Here is a 22,963-nt window from a genome sequence, read left to right on the forward strand (position 1 = left end):
TATTAGTAATAAACGCATCATTGATTACTGGATTGTTGTCATATTGATGATCACTTGACATACAGATTCCATAAAGCTCATCATCACTTGCACCTTCATGGCCAGTCACCACATGACAAAGTCAAAAACAATCCGAGTAATGGATTGTACACCCATTTGCCAGTGTGGCATGAAGACTGACAGTTGGCTGCCACTGCTAATGCTGGGAGCTGTGACACCACTCACTGGGGCTGACAAATCCTTTTTGTGTCTGTCAAGACTCTCTTGTTCTGAATCTAAAGCAGTAAAACTTCACAAACTTTCAATAATTTCTTTGCGACGTGGGAGACCAATGAGGGAGCATGCCGTATGCTGAACTGTGCTTTTCCTTCATCCAAAAATCAAATCTTGTTTGAATACAACAATCTCTGTCTTTGGCTCTATAAAGTCTGCCATATGACTCAGGCACAGACTTTTAACTTTCTGCAATTTAAAATAATCTATCCATTTTCTACACAGTCTGTCCTCAATGGGCAGCAGTAGCACTTCTGAAATGATGTTAAAAAAAACGTTTTTGTCCGTTTCATTTCATTTACATTTTTATTCTATGGGAGTAAATCATTAGAAAGTCAGTGTCAAAGCAAGTCTGCATTTATTGAGGTTATAGTTGAGTGCAACAGCACACATATGGCAATATGGGTATGTGCCATATTGAAGTGACACTTGTCACTTTTATGTCCACACCAACACGCATACACAAAACAATCGCAGCAGATGCTCAGTACACATCCATCTCCCACATACTGTCACACTTAGAAGTGTTTGTTTCATCATGGTAGTGCTCATTAACATTAAATCTTGGTTTGGAGTTGGTGGCTGACTGTGAAATGACTCACACAGACAAAAACAATACCGCCAATAATTAGAAAGACATTGTTCATGCTATTCTATGTAAGTGAATGAAGCACAGTATCCCTTTTTATCAACACCATCTTGAATGTGAACAGCTCATTCGTCCATGTCAGAAGAGAAATCAAAGGGGACATCATCTCTGAAACCTCTTCAGCTTTTTAGAAAATTGACTCCATCCATTTTCTTAGTCGCTTATCCTCACAAGGGTCACGGGAGTGCTGGAACCAATCCCACCTGTTATCGGGCAGGAGGCGGGGTACGTCCTGAACTGTTTGCCAGAACAATCGCAGGACACACAGAGAGAGACAACAGTCACATTCACAATCACACTTAATTTTATTATTAATTTAGAAAGCGCAATTAATGCAAGTTTTTAGGATGTGGGAGGAAACCGGAATGCCGGGAGAAAACCCACACATACACAGGGAGCACATACAAACTCCACATTAACTTGGCTCGGATTTGAACCCCGGTCCTCAGAACTGTGAGGTCAACGCCGTACAGCTGCGCCCAAGTTACCATCTATTTTAACATAAAGTTGCCTGAGCCTAAAAAATATGAGCCATTTTTCCATCAGTCGCCAGATATACACAAGCACTGAGAATGACCTTCACCACCCAGGTTTAACTTCCCTCCTCTCTGATATAATTTTTTTTTTTTCTCAGTCAAGATGCATCATTTCAATGTACTTGCTTCGCATCACCTCATATCTATTAGCCATGACTTCGGCCTGATCTTATCTTAGTGCGCTAAAGAACGAGCACTTAAAGAAAGAGTGCAAAAATTATATATATCTTTTTTTCAGCAAATAACTGAGAAAGAGTTCTATGGGAATTTAAAAATTAAAGCGAATTGGTGGATTTTTGAATAGCAAAATAAGAAACCGATGGGCAATCAGTGTATTCAGTAAACTGAACATTCTTGTTGGAGGAAGCCCGAGTACCAGAGAAAAGAGAACCTCCACATTTGAAGATCAGCAAGGACAATTGAACACTAAACCTAAAAAATGTAAAACAGGCATACTAAGCACTAATCCACCTTACTATAGGCAAAACGCATCGTCGTATTATTTTTGTTTTAATCCAAATTCTTTGATCTGACTTGAAACAATAGAGTGACTAGCTAGCATGGTTTACTTTTGAATGCTCTTGTTGATTTAAAATGCGCAAAAATACAGGAAAATCCACAACATCCCATATGATACGTGTGGGAAGTTGAGTCAAACAGAGCATTTCATTGTTCCTTCAAGGAAATTAGTCAGACTAAACAATCTGATGATACTGAGAGAAAACTCATTACAATGAAGTAAAGCATCCAGCAGCCAGAGACACACAATCATGGAATCAGATGTTTTTAAAATTCTTCCTTAAAGTGGTAGACCACGCTTACAAATAGGGTAAGTATTGATTGCACATACGCTATCCTCCAGACGACTTCATCAAGAATACAAAAGTAGACAAATTGACAACATTCATACTGGTCAATACAGTGCAATATCTGATCTGGTAATTGGAGTAACACAATTACATCGATTGATCCTGAGACAATTTAAGTCTCTTGCATCTAATATGTCAAGATACAAACATATTTGTTTAAGGATCAGCAAAATGTAACCTGTAAACAGCACTTTCTTTTAAATTACGAATGAAATGTTGGATATAAAAGCACAAAGGCTGAAAGGGTTGGTGGGCCGGTGGTACCAGAATTTAATTAAAGTGTAGCATTAAAATGCTCTCTTTTTTTTGTACAAAACGATTTAACATTGGCTGTATGACTTCTACCAAATGCCATGTTCAAAGAGGTTATGAAACTATAACTTGGAACATCGTGATCATCAAAAACTAAAAACGGTCACACTTAACAAGTCACTCTTCCAATTTTGAGTGTCGATCAGCAAAATGAAGAGTCCGAATTTGAAAAAAAGAGGATCTTTGCTTCTTTGCCACATGTGTGCTCTGATTTCTTCACACCACAGAATAGAAGAGAAACCCAACTTGCTCCAATGTATTCCACATTGTTAGTGAAACAGGAGGGGTGAAACTCTCACTCTTCCTAATTGGATGTAATAGCTCTGGGGAATGTGCTTGCTTTGGCTTCCAGAAGGACTGAGAATGTTTGGTGAAAACTTGGGGGGTGGGGGTGCAATCTAGGGGCATCGCAAAGACCGCCATCCGGTGCAGGACCACTTCTGATCTGAGGAACAACTTGATGAAAGATGAAATGGTTACGCTGTCTCAATAAGGGTTTAAAAAAATTGCCATTACATCAAAAAGACATGGGGTTGGATTTAGAAAGCAGCTTATGATGGAGATGAATCAATCATTGATGACTAGAAACATACTGGCCATTAAGGAGCTTTTAAGAGATATCCAAGTCTTCATTACAAGTAAAGTTGAAGATAAAAGACAGCTCGCATGTACCCTGGAAAGACATTTGTTTCTTTAAATGTATCCCCTTATTCACACAGATGTTGTTGGATTACCAGTAATTATGTAGGCATTTGAAACATAACATCACTTATATGAGGATGTAACATTTTTTTGGTTGATTTTACTGCAACTTTAAGAGGTCTTAAAACTATTGGTTCCAAAAAGGGCTTAGCTTTTGCTAGTCATATAACATAACTTTATCATTTCTGAGGGTGTACAACGTATTCCTCCGGAATTGAGATGGAATGGCTTGCTGTGATAATGAACTGATTTTATTTATTTATTAAGCTGTTGTCCACAGGCCAATTATGCCCAGGTTTTTCCAGAATTCTCTTGCAGGAGCACCAAATCACATTTCTCTCTGCCATCTTCTGGTTAAATTAAAGAGACATTCATATAAGAAGTAGGTACAGCTTCAACAGCCATAGAGCAAGACTTGTGCTTCGAATACGGCCCAGAAACCATTAATTGTGTAAGGTAGGAATTGAATTCCCAGAATCATCATGCCATGGTTCAGCTTTGGCCAATTTGTATTCACAGATAGACTCCTGCATCATCCTGATCTCAAAAGCTCTCACACACAAAGTCCACTTCTTCCTCCTCAAGATTATCTGTCATGAAAACAAGTTTTGTTGCCACGAAAGCCACAAATCAAAGCTTTCAAAGAACTAGAATCTTTCAACCCAAGCCTGGGGTATTCTTCTCTTTAAGTCCTGCATAAACACTAAGTACTCTGTGGAAGAAATATTTATTTGAACTATTCCACCAGCATTGCTTTTGCAACACCAAGCTATGAAACAACCACATACTGTCTACTGTACTTGCTGGGATACATCTCCAAAGGAGATGATTCTGTAAAATTCCCAACATTTTTTTACAACCAGGAGAAAATAGGAAAGGATTTCTGAGGTGAAAATGTATTTAAATACAGTATATATATTTTTAACATTAGAAAGTAGGTATATCATAATGAATGTACACCTTTTTTACAATCCCTAGGTAACAGGGTATGTTACAAAGTTAAATATTTTTTTCTAAATTTGCTGATAGTATGTATGTATAAAATGCATTTAATTGACTTTTGATGGGTTTTTTTCTTTTGCGGGTGGGGGGGAATTGGACACCAAAAAATACTGTACTTAAGTAGGAAAAGGGGTATACACTAACATGATGACTGATGTCTCAGATGAGAGTTTTGAGAACAGTTGAGAACAATATCACCGAGTTTCTACTGTATCTCTCACAGGAAAAATATTGCCACTAAAAATATATCACAAATTGAGTCAAAATTGTGGCACTTTGTAAATCGCATGCTGACAAAAATCTGCATGAGTGGTAAATTTGCAAAATTTACTATTTTGGCAAAATCTATTGACAGAGGTTAACTGCTGACTGCTCCAAACTCAAGAATAGGCTCCAGCTCCCTGAGACCATATTGAGGACAAGCATTTTTTTTTTAAATAGATGGTTCAATAATCCATAATAAAAATAATAATAATAATAATCCATTAATAATAGTCCATTGCTAAACCCATTCCGATTGATAGTTTCTTCTCACGCTCTCTGAAAAGCATACAGTTGAAGTTCCATCTTGTGGCAATGTTCAGGTTCACAACACGTCTCTCTATAGCCAAGCCCCCCACCCTCCATCCCCCCAAGCTCATTACCGATGCCCTAGTTTGCTCTCGAGCCAGGAGAGCCTTTTTAGTCTTATTACAAACTTGGACACCTCCCATCGTTTGTACCTTTCTACTAAACAAGATCTCCCACACGCACTGTAGTTTCCCAGAAGAAGTTTAAAGAGGCTGGCATGGAAGTGCTGCTACATATGACCAGATATAGAGGAAAAACAAGAAAGACGTAATTGGAAAAAATATCGCAAATTCACATGGTAGTCAACAATGAAAAAATGTAAATGTTGGCCTTTACCATGTTTTCTGGTTTACCAGCTCCAAAACTGTATTGTTAGTAGAACAAAAAGAAACACTTTGGTGCCCTGAAGTTGAACTTATTTGCTTTGTGTTACTGAACATGAAAAAGTTGTGTAACAAATTAAACTAAATGCTTCTTTTCATGGCAATTGTTTGAGTACATCAGGAAATGTTTATGGGACGACATTGGCCTCTTGGCATGTTGTTATCTTTCCCATGTGGATCAGTGTGAGAAGAAAAGGGACATTTTGTCACATCAATGGACAACGTGACTGAACCATCCATGGATATAAAATGCAAAGAGAGCGTTCAAGTGTGTCAAGTACATGTATGACAACTAGCAATGCAGAGGTACCTCAAAATAGACACATACAGTAACAACCATAACATAAAATCTTGCTGATGCTTTTTACTGAAAATCCAGCAAAGGCAGAAAACTGTTGGGAACTGTGTTTGCTTGAACAGCGAGCTGCGATTTTCATCGTCACTGTTATGCTTTCATAACTGCTCTTTCTTTCTGCAAAATCAATGTGCTTGTACGAGCTCTGTCAGAGCAACAGCTCATTTCAATACATAACATGTAGCTAAAATGCTGCTCTGAAGACCATATTGGCAATTTGCCACAAAAGTTGGCCATTGATTTTCACAGCACAGTACTTTTTCAACTCACACCAAAATAAACTCAAGACGTATTAATTACACCGCACAAATCTTCAAACTTCCCATGAGAACACATTATTTTACCCACCATATTTTTTTGAAAAGGAGGGCATGGAGGAGAAAGGAGTTTCTTCCCATTATTTTCTGTGCGTTAAACCTTTTGAAAGTTCTGCTGCTCAATAAACTTGTGAGAAACTTCAGAGTTTCAAAGTGTGATACAAGATTAACTAGTAAGGCATTTATCATGTCCTTTGGTGTGGTTCTGCCAGTGTCTGCAGTATCCTAGATGCAGCAGGTTCATTATGGAAATTATTTTACACTCCTCAAACAGTGGTAAATAATTCGTACTCTCAGACCAGCTGGGTGGGAAGATGAAAAATATGTTCAACATGATGAATAATGTAAAATTAGGCCGGCTCTTTCATGATTTTGATGTGTTTCACTGTCAAGGGGTGAGGAGGATATATGAAGGATCCATATTAATAATAATAATGGACATTGTTAGGTTTGATCTTTTGATATCAATTCATCCATATATTGTACGTTATAAACAATGCTACATCACAGCTTTCTGCAAAAGATGATAAAACAAAGGGTTTCATACATTCCAGAATTTTGGGATGGCCCTGTTTTTAATCACAATAGATTGGCCAAGCACCGAGTAGTAACTGAATCCCAGGTCCACATTCAGAACCAAAGGAAGTGCAATCTGTAGTCATCTGACAATCTTTAAAGTGTCTACCTGATGATGATTACGTACTTTGTTCACAAATCGCACCTTGACACAGAGCCGAAAGAGGAACAACCCGTTTTTACTTCTGAAACAGAATTATCTGTATTCACTGAGGCATTAAGAAGAAACATTTTCGTACTTTTAGTTGCAAATTATTTGTCTTTCCATACAGTATCAAGAAAAGCTTTACATGAAACCGATTTATTAAGAGTAGTTGTCAGGGGTAGAGGATGTGAACGTCACAACTTATTAAAATCTACATTATTCATGCTGATTTTGAATATCTTTGTAGGTGTGTTTTCATAAAAAAGTTAGGTTTCATGCCTCATATTCAGTATACAGTGTGAGCTTTTATTATCACATATTGCTGTAATTGTCTGATGTGCTCTGTTGCAGTATGTTAAAGTAAAAGGGGTAAAAAAAAAAACACCCTGCATTTCTTTGCTGACTATACATGTGAATGACAAAGACTTCATTCAAAGTTAGTTTATATCGTGAAGGTAAAGTTTTCAGAAGCATTTGTATGTTATCTTAAATTCTGATAATATTTCGGGCTCTAAGTTCAAAGACATCGTACATGTGGTGGGGCAAAATTGCTCTTTTATCCTGATTTGTACAGCAGAGGCACTGTCCTTGGGTATGCACCTGGAAGAGTGACAATTTGTGGCAGAAAGTTGATCTAAATGCCTTCTCAGACCACGTCTAAGGAAAAAGACCGATGAGCTAAAGCTTTAGGCCTTATCCATAGGGGCGTCGGCCGCAGCCCATCTGGTACTGGGCCGCACAGATAGGTTTGAAAACACTTTGTTCATTCATTCATTTTCCAAGTCACCTATCCTCATGAGGGTCATAGGAGTGCTGCAGCCTATCCCAGCTGTCATCGGGCAGGAGGCCGGGTACACCCTGAATTGGTCGCCAGCCGATCGCAGGGCACATCGAGACAGACAACAGTCGCAGTCGCAATCACAACTTGCAGTAATTTAGTGTCCAATTAATGCATGTTTTTGGGATGTGGGAGGAAACCGGAGTACCCGAACAAAACCCATGCAGGCACGAAGAGAAAATGCAAACTCCACACAGGTGGGGCTGGTATTGAACCCCGGTCCTCAGAACTGTGAGGACAACGCTCAAGAGCTGCCCGACCGTGCCAACCACATTCATTAAAAAAAAAATATAGATATATATTTGAAAGGTTAGTGGAGAGTTCGGCAGGCTTGAGGAAGTCCTGCCCTCACCTCACTCCACTACGATGTGTGTTTAATTTAATAGCGCGACAGTTACCATATGATACTCCCTTTAGTCCTTTTATCCCCACCACCGCTACCTTTATACATGCATTTAATAATTCCCATATCTTGTTGGAACCCTTGGTCTTTATGTGATAATGGGAGTGTGATAACTCAGTGGACACAATGATTCTTTTATTTCAAGCTTGAATATGAGGAGTTGTCTTTCATTTAATTGACTTTCCAAGCTCCCTTCCAATGTCAATCTGTAACATCCGTGCTGAAGATATTCTGACTTCATAAATTGCACGTCAAACTGCAATGAACATCTCCTTTATGCCATTATCCCAAATAACCCTTCTGTAAAACATAATTGAGTCTTTTTCCAATGATTGAGGTGACTTCTCAGTTGAAATTCTGTTCCTCCAACTTAGCGCTTGCTCATAATTCAAGACTTGTTGTTGGCACTCCAGATGATGTATTATAAGCGAAGTGCAGCATGATCAAAAAGGGACCTTTTTTCGGGACACATTGCATCTTTAGCAGGGAAGCACAGACTTCCCTCTTCCCAGCCACTTCATCCAATTCTTCCAGAAAGATTGTGAGCCATTCCCAGGCCAGCTGGAAGACATACTTTCTCCAGCGTATACTGGATCATCCCAGGGGTGTCCTTTCAGTGCAATGTACCCAAACCACCTAAAAAGGGAGGTGTTCAGAGGCATCCTAAACAAATGCCCGAACCACCTCCCTGGCTCCTCTTGACGGCTCTCATCTCGTTTGAACCATAGAACAAAGATTATTTGGTAAAACAACAGTGAGCAATACCAACGGGTGCAGAACACTTTAGTCCAAGACATTATTAAACATATACCAACATAATCACACCAACCCAGAAATACGTCTCTTCCTAAAGTGTGAAGCTCACTCAACAAAAAGTCCATCCGTGCGTTATTTATCACAGCACCAGAACTTGTGCCCAGATTAACAGGCTGCCACACTTTCACACGATAACCAAAGCCATTCTGTTGTTATTGATCTTCTTTAGAGGCACCGATGGCTGAGAATGACAGGGATGTGTGATGATGCCTAAAGATGATACCTCGCTGAAACGATAGAGTGCTGAACCATGAGGAAAAGAAAACATCTTGCGCACTATACACTATTGCACAAACACTGTAATACTGTAAATCCAGACATACTGTATTTATTCAGTTGAAATCTCTGCGCATTTTGAGCAGTCACATTCTCACAATCCTGCTGAAGCAAACTCAAAGGATCATCTGACCCACATTAAAGGGGAAAAATTATGCATTCAAATTGTGCCGTTTCAATTGATTATTCCCTTACTAATTTGAAAGTATAAAGTAAAAACAGACATGAACAGATCGTTTTTGTCATGGCTCTGTTTTTCAATTGTTTTTCCTTGTGTCTGGATGAGCGATGGTGGACGTTGACGTCAGTGAGGCACCTGTCGCAAATTGTTATCAGCTGCCATTTTAGGTACCACCATGACAGTGGGCAGTCATTGAAATATTAACTCGTTTCTGACGCTTGGTCACCGCTGACATTTGTGCTCTCTCATCTTAGTTTACACTACAAGTCTATTTTTTTGATGCACGGACCTTTTGTCGTTGTCTACCTGTGTTATTCATTTTTTGATATTCTCTGGTTGTGCATCTCTTTGGCTTAGTACTTCGTGACCTTGCATGCTGTTGAATAAAATTTTTTGGGGACCTTTTGTCGAGAGTCTATTTTTGAGATCAGCCATCCATGACAGTTTCCTACTTCACCGGTGGCAGTGGAACAGAGGGGCACCTTGCCCCCTTTTTGGGCTGGCTTTGATGTCCCTTTTGCTAGATTTATCATGAGTGTTTTTACACCCATTTATTGCACTTGGTGGTGCTACCTGGGCATAGTGTGACGTCACGCAAGCAAAATGAAAGCTCACAGAAGAATAAGCTTCAATCGGCATTTAGCAAAAACAACACTCCATTATCATAAAGTGCTACAAGTTGCAACACTTGCAATACAGTGAACATTGTTTATCATACCGGTGCCGTATGAAGGTATTTTTCATACCAAATGCTGAGTTCCGGTGTGTACCCTTTGAAATAAAAAGCCACAAGCTTAAAACAGAAAGTTTAGTTAAAATTTGTACATATAAACCATGTGACATGATCAGACAGTTCCAAATAATGACTTTAAAAATGCTATATTTAACTTTAAGCTGAAATAATAATTAGTAAATATGAAGTCAACAGGTTAGTTCCACACACATAGCTTTGAAATCACTACGTTTTTTTAAGAAACCCAGGTAAAATATTAATTGTAGTGTATGCTGTAGGCTGCTCAGAAAATGTATCGTCATAATTTGTACAACTTTCATTTTAACCAGGGAATCTTTTTTGACTCCCCCTAAAAGAATCTCAATCGAGAATCATTTGGAAGCGGAATCAAAATAAGGCACCAGAATCCCAACCCTACTCATAATACAGGCAGGAACAAATCCAAGTACAAACCAATGTTTAGCTTGATTCACGAGCTAATGAATTTTTCTTCTTGTTCTAGCTAGTAGCCATTCAGACTGGCCAACTGTCAGTAACACCGTGGACGCCCACATGACACTTGAACTCTTTTAAAGCCAAGCCACGTGTTTAATTTACCCAATTCCTGCGGTGGAATGCTTGTTTCATGATATATTAATAAAATATTGTCGACGGAAGCATTGGAAATGTTGATGGGATCCCAAGATGGCTCATGACTGAGGTTGTTTGTTTTTTCCCCATTCTATTCTCTCTACCGCTTATCCTCACGAGGTTTGTGGGTATGCTGGAGCCGATCCCTCCTCACGATAGTACAGTACACCCTGAACTGATTGCCAGGAAATCACAGACCAAATATATAAAAAACAACAACCATTCACACAGAAGGAAAATGTTGTCTTCAAATAACTTACCCTGCATCTTTTGGAATGTGGGAGGAAATCGGAGTATCTGTAAAACATGTGACTCAAGACGGGAAGTGCCGCAACCTCAGAACTGGGATGTGGACGTTAACGGGCAACCGGTTGGAAGTAATACCCCCTAATTACCTGTCCCATGATATAAAGTCCATTGTGTGCGTTTTTAGGAATAGTCTTTCATCCACCTTGTTCATTTTATTATCTTTCTTTAACTATAAGTTTTGTTGTGTGTACAGTGAGTGAAGAGTGTTTAATAATGTCCAGCCTGATGCTACTCACTGGTGCTATCTACTGGTCATTTCTTCCTATTGCCTATTCATAACTAAAGTTCTCTACGACTCATCATTACAATACTGTTTGTGGGCGTGCATGCGTGTGGGGGTGGCGGCTGTCTAAGAGTGGCTGCCATCGTGTTGGTTTTATAAGGGTTAATGCAGTGTGCGACCAATGGTGTGTGTGTGTGTATATATATCCCCCCGCCCCACCCCACTGAGAGCACATTGCCTCCCCATATCTACAAGTTGTTTTGCCGCCTCTGTCCATCTCACTGCATTAATTTGATTTCGTGGAATATATTTACACAAAAAATGGTCTCAGCTGGAATGCCAGTGAGAAACTCAGTTAACATGCAAACAAGAAACTTTTCCAGTTTTGCACTGATTGACTTCAGATTGGAAGTGCAAGGTCTTTTTGGATGGAATGATAAGTGTTTCGCAACCTTTGTGTGGCCACGGCAATCAATTTACATTTGGAAATTTTTCTAAAGTTACTCAAATATTTACTTTGTATGAAAACTGATGCCATTTAAATGCAGCCCTATGGGGGGCACAAACTAGTGCAATCTGTAGGCCGGTCCCAAGCCCGGATAAATGCAGAAGGTTGCGTCAGGAAGGGCATCCGGCGTAAAAACTGTGCCAAACAAATATGAGCGTTCATCTAAAGAATCCCATACCGGATCGGTCGTGGCCCGGGTTAACAACGCCCGCACCCGGCACTGCTAACCTGCAGGGCGTCGGTGGAAATTCAGCTACTGTGGGTCGAAGACAAAGAAGAGGAGGAAACTGGAGCCATCGTCAGAAGAAAAAGAGGAATGCACAGAGCCTACAACTGAGTGTAGGGACTTTGAATGTTGTGACTATGACAGGAAAAGCTCAGGAGTTGGTTGACATGATGATTAGGAGAAAGGTTGATATTCTGTGCATCCAAGACAGCAGGTGGAATGGTAGTAAGGCTAGAAGTTTAGGAGCAGGGTTTAAATTATTCTACCACGGAGTAGATGGGAAGAGAAATGGAGTAGGGGTTATTTTAAAGGAAGAGCTGGCTAAGAATGTCTTGGAGGTGAAAAGAGTATCAGATCGAGTGATGAGACTAAAATTTGAAATTGAGGGTGTTATGTATAATGTGGTTAGCGGCTATGCCCCACAGGTAGGATGTGACTTAGAGTTGAAAGAGAAATTCTGGAAGGAACTAGATGAAGTAGTTCTGAGCATCCCAGATAGGGAGAGAGTTGTGATTGGTGCAGATTGTAATGGACTTATTGGTAAAGGAAACAGGGGCGATGAAGAAGTGATGGGTAAGTACGGCATCCAGGAAAGGAACTTTGAGGGACAGATGGTGGTGGACTTTGCAAAAAGGATAGAGATGGCTGTAGTGAACACTTATTTCCAGAAGAGGGAGGAACATATAGTGATCTACAAGAGCGGAGGTAGAAGCACGCAGGTGGATTATATTTTGTACAGATGATGTAATCTGAAGGTTACTGACTGTAAAGTAGTGGTAGGGGAGAGTGTAGCTCGACAGCATAGGATGGTAGTGTGTAGGATGACTCTGGTGGTGGGTAGGAAGATTAAGAAGACAAAGGTAGAGCAGAGAACCATGTGGTGGAAGCTGAGAAAGGAAGAATGTTGTGCGGCCTTTCGGAAAGAGGTGAGACAGGCTCTCGATGGACAGCAGAAGCTCCCGGAAGACTGGACTACGACAGCCAAGGTAATCAGAGAGACAGGCAGGAGAGCATTTGGTGTGTCTTTTGGGAGGAAAGGGGAGAAGGAGACTTGGTGGTGGAACCCCAAAATACAGGGAGTCATACAAGGAAAGAGATTAGCGAAGAAGAAGTGGGATACTGAGAAGACTGAGGAGAGGCGAAAGGAGTACATCGATATGCGACGTAGGGCAAAGGTAGAGGTGGCAAAGGCTAAACAAGAGGCATATGAAGACATGTACACCAGGTTGGACACGAAAGAAGGAGAAAAGGATCTCTACAGGTTGGCCAGACAGAGGGATAGAGATGGGAAGGATGTGCAGCAGGTAAGGGTGATTAAGGATAGAGATGGAAATGTGTTGACTGGTGCCAGTAGTGTGCTAAATAGATGGAAAGAATACTTTGAGAAGTTGATGAATGAAGAAAATGAGAGAGAAGGAAGAGTTGAAGAGGCAAGTGTGAAGGACCAGGAAGTGGCAATGATTACTAAGGGTGAAGTCAGAAAGGCACTACAAAGGATGAAAAATGGAAAGGCAGTTGGTCCTGATGACATACCGGTAGAGGTATGGAAGCAATTTGGAGAAATGGCTGTGGAGTTTTTGACCAACTTATTCAACAGAATACTAGCGGGCGAAAAGATGCCTGAAGAATGGAGGAAAAGTGTTCTAGTTCCCATTTTTAAGAACAAAGGGGATGTTCAGAGCTGTGGGAACTATAGAGGAATAAAGTTGATGAGCCAATGAATTTATGGGAAAGAGTTGTGGAGGCTAGACTCAGGACAGAAGTAAGTATCTGCGAGCAACAGTATGGTTTCATCCCTAGAAAGAGTACCACAGATGCATTATTTGCCTTGAGGATGCTCGTGGAAAAGTAGAGAGAAGGTCAGAAGGAGCTACATTGTGTCTTTGTGGATCTAGAGAAAGCCTATGACAGAGTACCAAGAGAGGAACTGTGGTACTCCATGCGTAAGTCTGGTGATGCAGAGAAGTATGTTAAAATAGTACAGGACATGTATGACGGCAGCAGAACAATGGTGAGGTGTGCCTTAGGTGTGACAGAGGAATTTAAGGTGGAGGTGGGACTGCATCAGGGATCAGCTCTGAGCCCCTTCCTGTTTGCAGTGGTAATGGATAGGCTGACAGATGAGGTTAGACTGGAATCCCCTTGGACCATGATGTTCGCAGATGATATTGTCATATGAAAGCAGGGAGCATGCAGAGGAACAATTACAAAAATGGAGACATGCACTGGAAAGGAGAGGAATGAAGATTAGCCGAAGTAAAACAGAATATATGTGCGTGAATGAGAAAAGTGGAGGGGGAAGAGTGAGGCTACAGGGAGAAGAGATAGCGAGGGTAGACTACTTCAAATACTTGGGGTCAACAATACAGAGCAATGGAGAGTGTGGTCAGGAAGTGAAGAAACGGGTCCAAGCAGGTTGGAACAGCTGGCGAAAGGTGTCTGGTGTGTTATGTGACAGAAGAGTGTCTGCTAGGATGAAGGGCAAAGTTTACAAAACAGTGGTGAGGCCGGCCATGATGTACGGATTAGAGACGGTGGCACTGAAGAAACAACAGGAAGCTGAACTGGAGGTGGCAGAAATGAAGATGTTGAGGTTCTCGCTCGGAGTGACCAGGTTGGATAGGATTAGAAATGAGCTCATTCGAGGGACGGCCAAAGCTGGATGTTTTGGAGACAAGATTCGAGAGAGCAGACTTCGATGGTTTGGACATGTTCAGAGGCGAGAGAGTGAGTATATTGGTAGAAGGATGCTGAGGATGGAGCTCCCAGGCAAAAGAGCGAGAGGAAGACCAAAGAGAAGGTTTATGGATGTGGTGAGGGAAGACATGAGGGCAGTTGGGGTTAGAGAGGAAGATGCAGGAGATAGGCTAAGATGGCAAAAGATGACACGCTGTGGCGACCCCTAACGGGACAAGTCGAAAGGAAAAGAAGAAGAAGAATGAAAACTGATGCCGTTTAATTGCACACAAAGATGGTACACTCCCAGGAAGCCATGACTAATTCCATTGTATGGCATTTTAATATGTGGATACACGAGTTTATTGTACCTTCTCCCATCTAACTGAAGAGTCTTCATGGTTTTGCCTGTCACTAAAACACTTGTTGCAGGCAGAGATATAGAAACAATGACATTTTTCATAAATTATCATTTTCAGAGAAATAATGTGAGATTGGATAATTTGTCTCACAGCACAATAGTTTGTCACGGCATGCCGGTTGTGAAGCACTTCATTAAAACGTGTACAGTATGTCTTCATGCAAAGGGCTTACTGCGGTGGAATGAAATCATCCAGTTGTGGATGAATTCACGAAACCAAGCCAAATAGCAGCTGTGTGGGTAGCAGAAAATATGTACTTGATCCTGTATCAATTGAAAACCCAAATACATATCTCGTGCTTTTTATCCACATTACTAGAGAGACATGTACATGATCACTGTGCGAAAATGAAAAGGAATGACCTTGAACTGCGTTCAGTGCCTGTTACTGCATTATGGACAGAAATTGGGCCAATTCACCTCAGATATGATCCGCTAACCATTTTATTCAGAAAAGTGGGAGAAGTCTGTCTATTTTCATACACAAATTGTCCTTCATTGCTACATGTGCTAAAGCAGCATACAGATTTGTTTGTGCTGAATGGTACCAATGATGCAGTTTTCCAGAATGTTACTCTACCGCGGGTTACTTCTGATTGTGATTAACATGATTTTGTGAGCCCAAGTGATACATTTGGTTCTGTGACTATTGCAAACACTGACACACAAATGTTATTTGAAGACTAATTATAGCATTTCCGTGCAAATTAATCTGAAAAACCAATCAACCTAAAACTCTGTTTTCTGACATGCAGAACACACCCAAACATTACGAATACTTCACTAATAAGAGATGTATGAAAAGAACTAACTAGTGAAGCACCACAATGAAAATTGTTGGTCAAAACGGAAAAACAAAAACGTATAACCCAACCCTGAAATCTGAAAACCAAAAGAAATTGCAATGCCAATTATTAAAAAATGCATTCATGGCTGTTACAGAAGAGCCGCCAACCTGTGGACATTCACTTCCCAAATAATTTCTGGGAATTTTCATCTTTTTATAATAATGTCAAAATATTACTGTGGGACAGTTATTTCTGTATCTTATCTAATGGGATAAATATAATTCAACATCCTGTTCAATTGGACACCATGCATAATTCAACACACTGTTTAATTGCAAAACATAATCATGACTCTATAATCATTGTAGCATATATTGGACTAATAAAAACGCAATTAAGAGGGGAATTAGGACAAAAGAATAAGCCGAAAGCGACAGCTGCATTACTTTCCGTTTAGTGTGATTTTAACTTTAAGTGTTAAAAATTAAATTATTTTATCTCATGTGATCTGTAGAAACTTAAGGACAAAGTGAGGCGTCAAAAAACTTAGTTTCATGTACACTACTGCTTGCATTTGAATGTCATGTGCATGCACGGTCACACACACGCAGTCACACACACGCACAAACAAACAAACACATACGGCCAATTAGACGGAGGACCTCCCCTCTTAACTACCTCTGATTGATTTCTAGACCACGATGATGAAACACATCGTGTGTCTACTTGCATGTCACAGATTTTTTTTTTTTTTGTTTGTTTCTTGTGACGATGTTATTTTTTTTTTAAATTTGGCCAGATATGGAACCATATTAGTCACACTCTAAATTCCTGTCTTGTCCAGATAAAAAATAATAATTATACACCAGATTTCCAACACCACACCAGAGTACTAAGCTATGTATCCGAAACGGGGGTTGAGCGTACTTTATGCGTCCCTGCTAATTTGAATGCGACTGAGACACAGGATGCACATTAGATGAGATCCCTTATATTTAAATTGGGGAAATTTGGAAATATTCCTTCCAGTACATTTTACTCCAGTCGCTACCTGACTGAAGCTTGTTGATACCTTAAATTATGGTTAGCAACACAAAAACTCCTCTGTAATCTGTTTGTTTTGGACAGGAAAATATGAAAATATATTTTCCCTGCCTACATTGAAGTTCCCTATTTAGAAACACCATTCAGTTTTGTAGAATCCTGGTTTAATCCAAAGAATTCATTTCCATTGCCAGAGAAAGTTTCCGAATTTGAAAATTCCAGCAATTCTGTAACACTAATGCTGCGTCGACCCTTAATTTCAGCCATCCTGCTCTCAGGGGTTATTAAAGTTTGTTGATAAGCTCCTCCTCAGAATGTGTCATTGCAGCCTCCAAAAGTGTCCCCCTACCGTCCTTCTAATCAGTCAAGCTTGAAATGTGGCCAGGACAACAGAGACAAATAGCACTGTATGCATCAACATGTCAGCACCATAGACAAATAAAATCTCCATGAATTCCTACCGGGAATCAACTTCCGCGAGCAAAAGGGAAGGCGCTGACCACTGATGAGAAAGGGAGTTATGAAAATTGACTCATAAATTCTGATCAGCCAATAAGCGCAACTTGTTCTCTCTCCAATGACTGAGTGACTCCTTTCGATTGTCATGGCAGGGGATCTTGACAGTGGCATGACTCTCAACTGATTGAAGACCATGACATTTAAAAGCGGAGTGAAGGACACTGGAGAGGTCGGCCACAAGCCATTCTTGCCCAAAGTCACCTGTGCTTAAACTTTAACCTTCACGGGCTTGAATATAATGAGCTTTGCAAAATATTGCTATCACCAGCAGCCATTAAAGCCATCGGCCAGCTTTATTTTCTTGATGATGGTAAATTCAAGTATAGCCAAGGACTAGGTAGGGAAGTTCCAAGACTTACTGGTTCCAAGGTTTTAAAAAGGTCACAGTTTTAAAAAACTAAACCTTTCCATCAGCGGTATGAAAGAGCCCCCCGGAGTTGAAAGTGCAAAGTGACACAACACCTTACCCTGCATAACCCAGTCACAAAATGAACAATTGCAACCACCCATGAGTTTTCATGTCTAGAATTGGTGGAATAAATACCATAGGATCGCTACAGAGGCTTAAAAGGTTGGCTAACATCATCTTGCTTCTGAAAAGAAAAACTGAGTAATAACTGAGTTTCTGCAAAAAACATACTTTTGCTCTAATACATTTCAATTGCTTAATGCACTTTTCTTTTTATATTCTGCAAAGAGTGTTCAACTGGGTAAAGTTATTTAACCAAACATTCCAAAATAATGGATTTGAGAGATTTAATTGCGATACCATGATACCTGTAATATTTTTACTCACGGTTATTAAACCATCAGAATCTGATACCAGCCCATGCTGCCCTAGGAGCAATTAAATAAATATGATCCTTTCACATTATAATGTTCTCCAAATTCTTATTTACAGTATTTTGTCAGCTGCCCTTAATTGTGTAGACTGGCTATAATATGGGTGAATGGATTCTGTGTGGTGCTGCTTGCCATAGAAGTCTGGTGCAAAGTCTATAGTTGTGCCTGTTTCTCCAATTTGAAAAAAAAGGCCGCACGAGCTGGCACTGATTTTGTCCATCTAAAACTGTAATCATCCCAAAACAAAATTCCATTGTGTTTAACAAGTTTATATTCGGATGATAGATGCTGAAGCAACACGGAAAGTGACCAACAGTACAATACTTGTCATGACTCACCAGCAACAAACAACCACAACATTGCCTCGCCAGATGGCCGTCCATTTGGCGAGGAGACTCTAATTCACAGCCATTATAAAAGGAGAGAAAAAGATGTCTGATATAAATTAAAACTGCCTTTCTAAAACAAGCACAAAAGCATATTTGCATTTGTGGACCGAGGGCCCATGGGTGTAGTCATGCGCCGCTTAGTGCAGCTGGACAGCCGGGATGCCAAACAATGGGTGCGACTCAGCACCAGTAACCGAGCAGGGAAGGAGATGTATTGCGATGCACCCTTGAAACAATGCAGTCTGTTTTACCTGAAGGCAAACGCTTGCACGTCATCAATTTGTTCTCGTGGACAGAGACACTCGATGATATCCTCCACCGGGTGTTTGCTAGCGTCTGTCTCAGAGGACGCTTGACACCTCAAGCAAAGAATGAAGCATGTGCAACAGAGGGTGTCAAAGGAGAGAATCCCTAATGAGCCCAAGTTTCATGTGGTAGAATTCTGCTTGGAACTCTAAGTTAGAAGACAACATTCTCATGACGAGTTAAATACAGTCGAAGCAATTTTACCTCCGACTCCCTTCTGTACATGCATTCCGCTCAGATTTGACCAAGGACGATTATGTATAATTGGGCTTGCATTTGTATCGCATTAAATCAACATCGCTGCCTTCATTACAGGAGTCGACCACACTGCTGACACTGAGAGGCTTAGCGAGCCTCCGAAACTCAGCCTGTATGATATGTGTGACTCCCGAGGCGTTCATGTTGCTAAATGTGCAGACACAGAGGCTGTCGTGACCCACTTCTGTGGAGGGTTACACTGCTTGTTTCTACACCAAAATCCCACAGGTAGGCTTACCCTGACTGCCTGATAAATATACACTCGAGAAGCACTTACATCGTTCCGTCACCGCACAACTGGAGGGCAAAGATGGAGGAGGATGTTTAATCTCCAGCTCAAACAACCAGGTGAATACTGTTTACCGAACTACTTAATGCAATCGCTGTTAAAAATGCAAGTGATGCTAAAAAAGTAACAAAAGGAAATTCTGTAGCATACATTGAAATGTTCAAATAGTATGTCAAACCTGAAATTCATTTAATTGGTCCAGAAATGTGAAAGGGGAAAGTAAATATGTATATGTCAGAATTTGAAATTGTATTACGAATATGTGGGAATTCAGGGAAAGTTAATTGTTCCCAAAATGTCATGAATTAGCATATGCTGTGGATTGGTGAGAAATGTGGAAGGAGGAGGTAAAGAAGCATAATTCCAAAATATTTTTGGAATTGTTTTGCAAGAGTATGAGGAATATAGAAATGATGAAGAAAAGATGTCCTGAATGAACGTAACAGTTTGAAGTTGGAATGTTTTGAAACTGTCAACAATCGTCCGTGGAATGAGGAGCAAATTGTACTACGATGTTCTGAAAAAGCTGAATATCTTGAAGTTGGAACTGGAAAAAATGGGGAACTTTTTTTTTTTGTTTGTTTTGTCTAAATCATGTATGTTTTTGGTGGGGAAAATTTGGAATTCTTTTCCAAATGTGAATTTGTGAAATTGGGCAAATAATGGTCTGGATATCCTGAATGAGGTTGATATGATGACGTTGGAATGAAATTGATGGACACCCAGAAGGAGAAGAACTGAGAAAATGAGCTATTTAATTATAATGATTCACGGGGTTTGTGTGAAGAATGTGTGAATGCTTTTCAGCATTCACATAATGAATAAGAACAATTGTTGGTATTGCACTTGCTCTCCAGTCATTCTAAAAGGCAGCAGGTTAAGAAGGTCTCAATTTGGGCAGACCAGCCTTCTCTTTTAGCCCTCGGGTTATTCACTTTGAGGGGGGAATTAAAAGTGACGTCTCTGTCTGATCAGCTTGTTTGTTATCCATTGGCACCCCAAAGTCAGGTCAGGATGAGGGTGCATTCTAAAGTCCCATGGCAGGTAAATAACTGATGAGGAGTAAAAAAAAAAAAAAATGCTAATAGGGAACTGAATTCAAAATAATGAGAGGAAACAGTCTTTATTGGCTTACGCACAGGATGCATGCGCAACTCCTGCTGAGGCTCAAAACACAAGTGGTTACTTTCAACGTCACGCGATGTCAAGTGGAAGGCTTTCCCCGCACTCACCCATCACATGCTGCGGGACAGCGGCGCTCACGCACAGGGCGATGGAGAGGAGGAGCGGTCCCATCCTCTCACAACCAGAAGACCCCGGCTTCTTCGTCAAAGATAGAAAAGAAGAAAATTCAAAACGTGGCCAGAAACACCAAAAGTTGTCCCTTGGTCACCCCAAAGCGGAGTAATGGTGCGGATCAAATATGTCCTGTTTGATGAAGACCTCCTCAGCTGAAGTGCAGGAGAGAGACGCGCCGGAACAAGTGGGTCGACGTTGCCTGGTGCCTGCTTCGTCCGCTTCTACCGCAGTGAGTGGAGACAGAAGTGCGCTCGCAAGCCGCCAGGACCACAGTCAAGTCAGGCAAGTTGGGATGGCATGCTTTTCCGGTCCTGCCTACCAAAATAAAAGCATTTTTTGGGTCTTTTTTTTTTTTTTTTTTAAACATTGTCATCTGTGTCCCTTGTGTGAATTAACATTTAGACGTATGTCATAGATAATCAGGCATGTGAAACTATACATTTTAAAAACACATCACAAATATATATCTGTTACGTTTCAATAAAGAATGCTGTATTTGATAAAGTAATTAATTAATAAGTGTTACTCTAATTTGGTTAAGATTGCAAATCAACACTAGTGTTTGAGTTTGTGTTCAACATTACATTACAGTTGTGTTAGTTGCTATGCTTAGTGGTCAAGAACAAACTTAGCTACAGTATATACCTTTTGCTTTATAAAAAGAAGAACCTGATAGTAATGTGTTTTTTTGGGGGGTGGGGGGTGGTAGCTGCATTGATTTGACACACTCCATTATAGATGAAAACTGCAAAAATGTGAAAAATGGAAGAGACGACTTGTGGTCAGCACAATTAGCTGCATGATGTCATTTCTGGTGAGTCTCGGACCTTACATTTTTATCTCTTCCTCTCGATGGTTAAATCGTTTTTGGTAACAGGGTTGAATGTACTAAATGTTAGACTTTAGTTGTGTTGTTTTGTTCTCAAACCTTTCGTTCACAAGAACGACTCCCAGCATATTTTCTGTCTGTTACAATTAGTATTGTTTAGTACTGTTCCTGTAAAACTGGCTTACAGTTGAATTATGCTTTCATATCAAAACATATTTGTCAAGTGGTTAAAATGTCTATATATTCAATGTATGTGCTTTATTAGTATGATAGTTCGAAATAAAGACACGCCTCCAGCCAATCAAAACATGCCAGTTTAGGTTCAGATTCTGTTTTTCTTGTATTTCAGAACCTCACTAAACCCAATTTGAATCATATAATATTACTATAAATACTGCATCACCAGTGTGCACTATTGTTTGCTCAGGCTGAACGGCATCTGTATAATTCTATGCCAGCGGCTGAATTTAAATAGTGTTCCAGTGTTTAGTGTAACGGTAGCATGACAACATCATCGAGCGCAGCGAGCTGGCGTTCCATGGATGTAGAGATATTGGTGCTTGCGTTGCCTGCTCATTGGCATGGCATTCGGTTGCATGTCTGCACAGTCTATACGTCGGGGTGCTCCGTAGCTCCCAGGGGGCATTATCAATGTGGAAGGGGTAAATGTCTCTATGATGGGAGATGACTTCTTCACTCTCAACTCTGTTGTGGCATACAAACTCAACCTGAGCAATCAATCTTTTCAGCCTTGCTCTTAACTCTTTTCATGCCCCGCGGTTCCACGTTCAAGCAAGATGAACCTGGATTACTGGATTACTGGATTCCCCCCCCCCCCCCCCCCTCCCCCCCATCCCCAGGAAGCTCCCTCACCCTCATTAATGTGCAGGATTACTAGCTCAATCATCAATGTTGATTTATTTACAATGAGTGATGTTGCTGCAAAATGCACAAGAATCAAACAATATATGCCCCGTTTCATAATGTTTGTAAACAATTGGTGCCGTGGTGCTTCAGCGGCAGGGCGCAAGTGGCTACTGTTGACCTGAAATGAAAAAAAAGATGTTGTAGTACAGATAAAGTTGATGCAAAACCTCCACACAACATGATTAATCAGAAAGAAAGAACTTACTACAAAGATTTTCTCCATTAATGTGAACCATACCCTCTAAAACAATGAAAGAAAAAAAAAACTTTTTGAGAAAGTAAGTAATAATAAGCACACTGAGATGTGTTAGCAAAACACACCCCCTTTCAACTGAGGATGTTTTAAACTCATGTTTAATAGGAGTCAGCAGACACCTGCCATTATTTAAATTGCCTGCGATAAACCACAAATACAATTCAGTGGTTCTGGGCTGCTTTTCCTTGTTTGATTAGATGACCCCAAAACCTATCTTTCCACATACGTACCACTGTTGGGTCAAATTTTTTTGTAAAAAAGAAGCCGATACAGTTTGACATCAGCCC

The 22,963-nt window shown here is 40.4% G+C and overlaps 1 protein-coding gene across 5 annotated transcripts in view; it reads right to left on the reverse strand.

Annotated features, from left to right (window-relative positions):
• Window positions 1-22,963, reverse strand: part of LOC133499926 (EGF-like repeat and discoidin I-like domain-containing protein 3) — a 142,336-nt gene that overhangs the window by 90,356 nt on the left and 29,017 nt on the right. For 4 of the 5 annotated variants that reach the window (XM_061818360.1, XM_061818357.1, XM_061818359.1 and 1 more), the window contains 2 exons: window positions 20,809-20,979; window positions 20,598-20,688 (listed from right to left, as the gene is read on the reverse strand). In XM_061818360.1, coding sequence (XP_061674344.1) covers window positions 20,598-20,661 — 64 coding nt within the window. In that variant the 5' untranslated portion in view covers window positions 20,662-20,688; window positions 20,809-20,979. The remainder of the gene's footprint in view (window positions 1-20,597; window positions 20,689-20,808; window positions 20,980-22,963) is intronic. The other variant, XM_061818358.1, reaches the window with a different exon arrangement.

This window comes from Syngnathoides biaculeatus, chromosome 4 (genome assembly GCF_019802595.1).
Source record: "Syngnathoides biaculeatus isolate LvHL_M chromosome 4, ASM1980259v1, whole genome shotgun sequence".
In the NCBI taxonomy this organism is placed as follows: domain Eukaryota; kingdom Metazoa; phylum Chordata; class Actinopteri; order Syngnathiformes; family Syngnathidae; genus Syngnathoides; species Syngnathoides biaculeatus.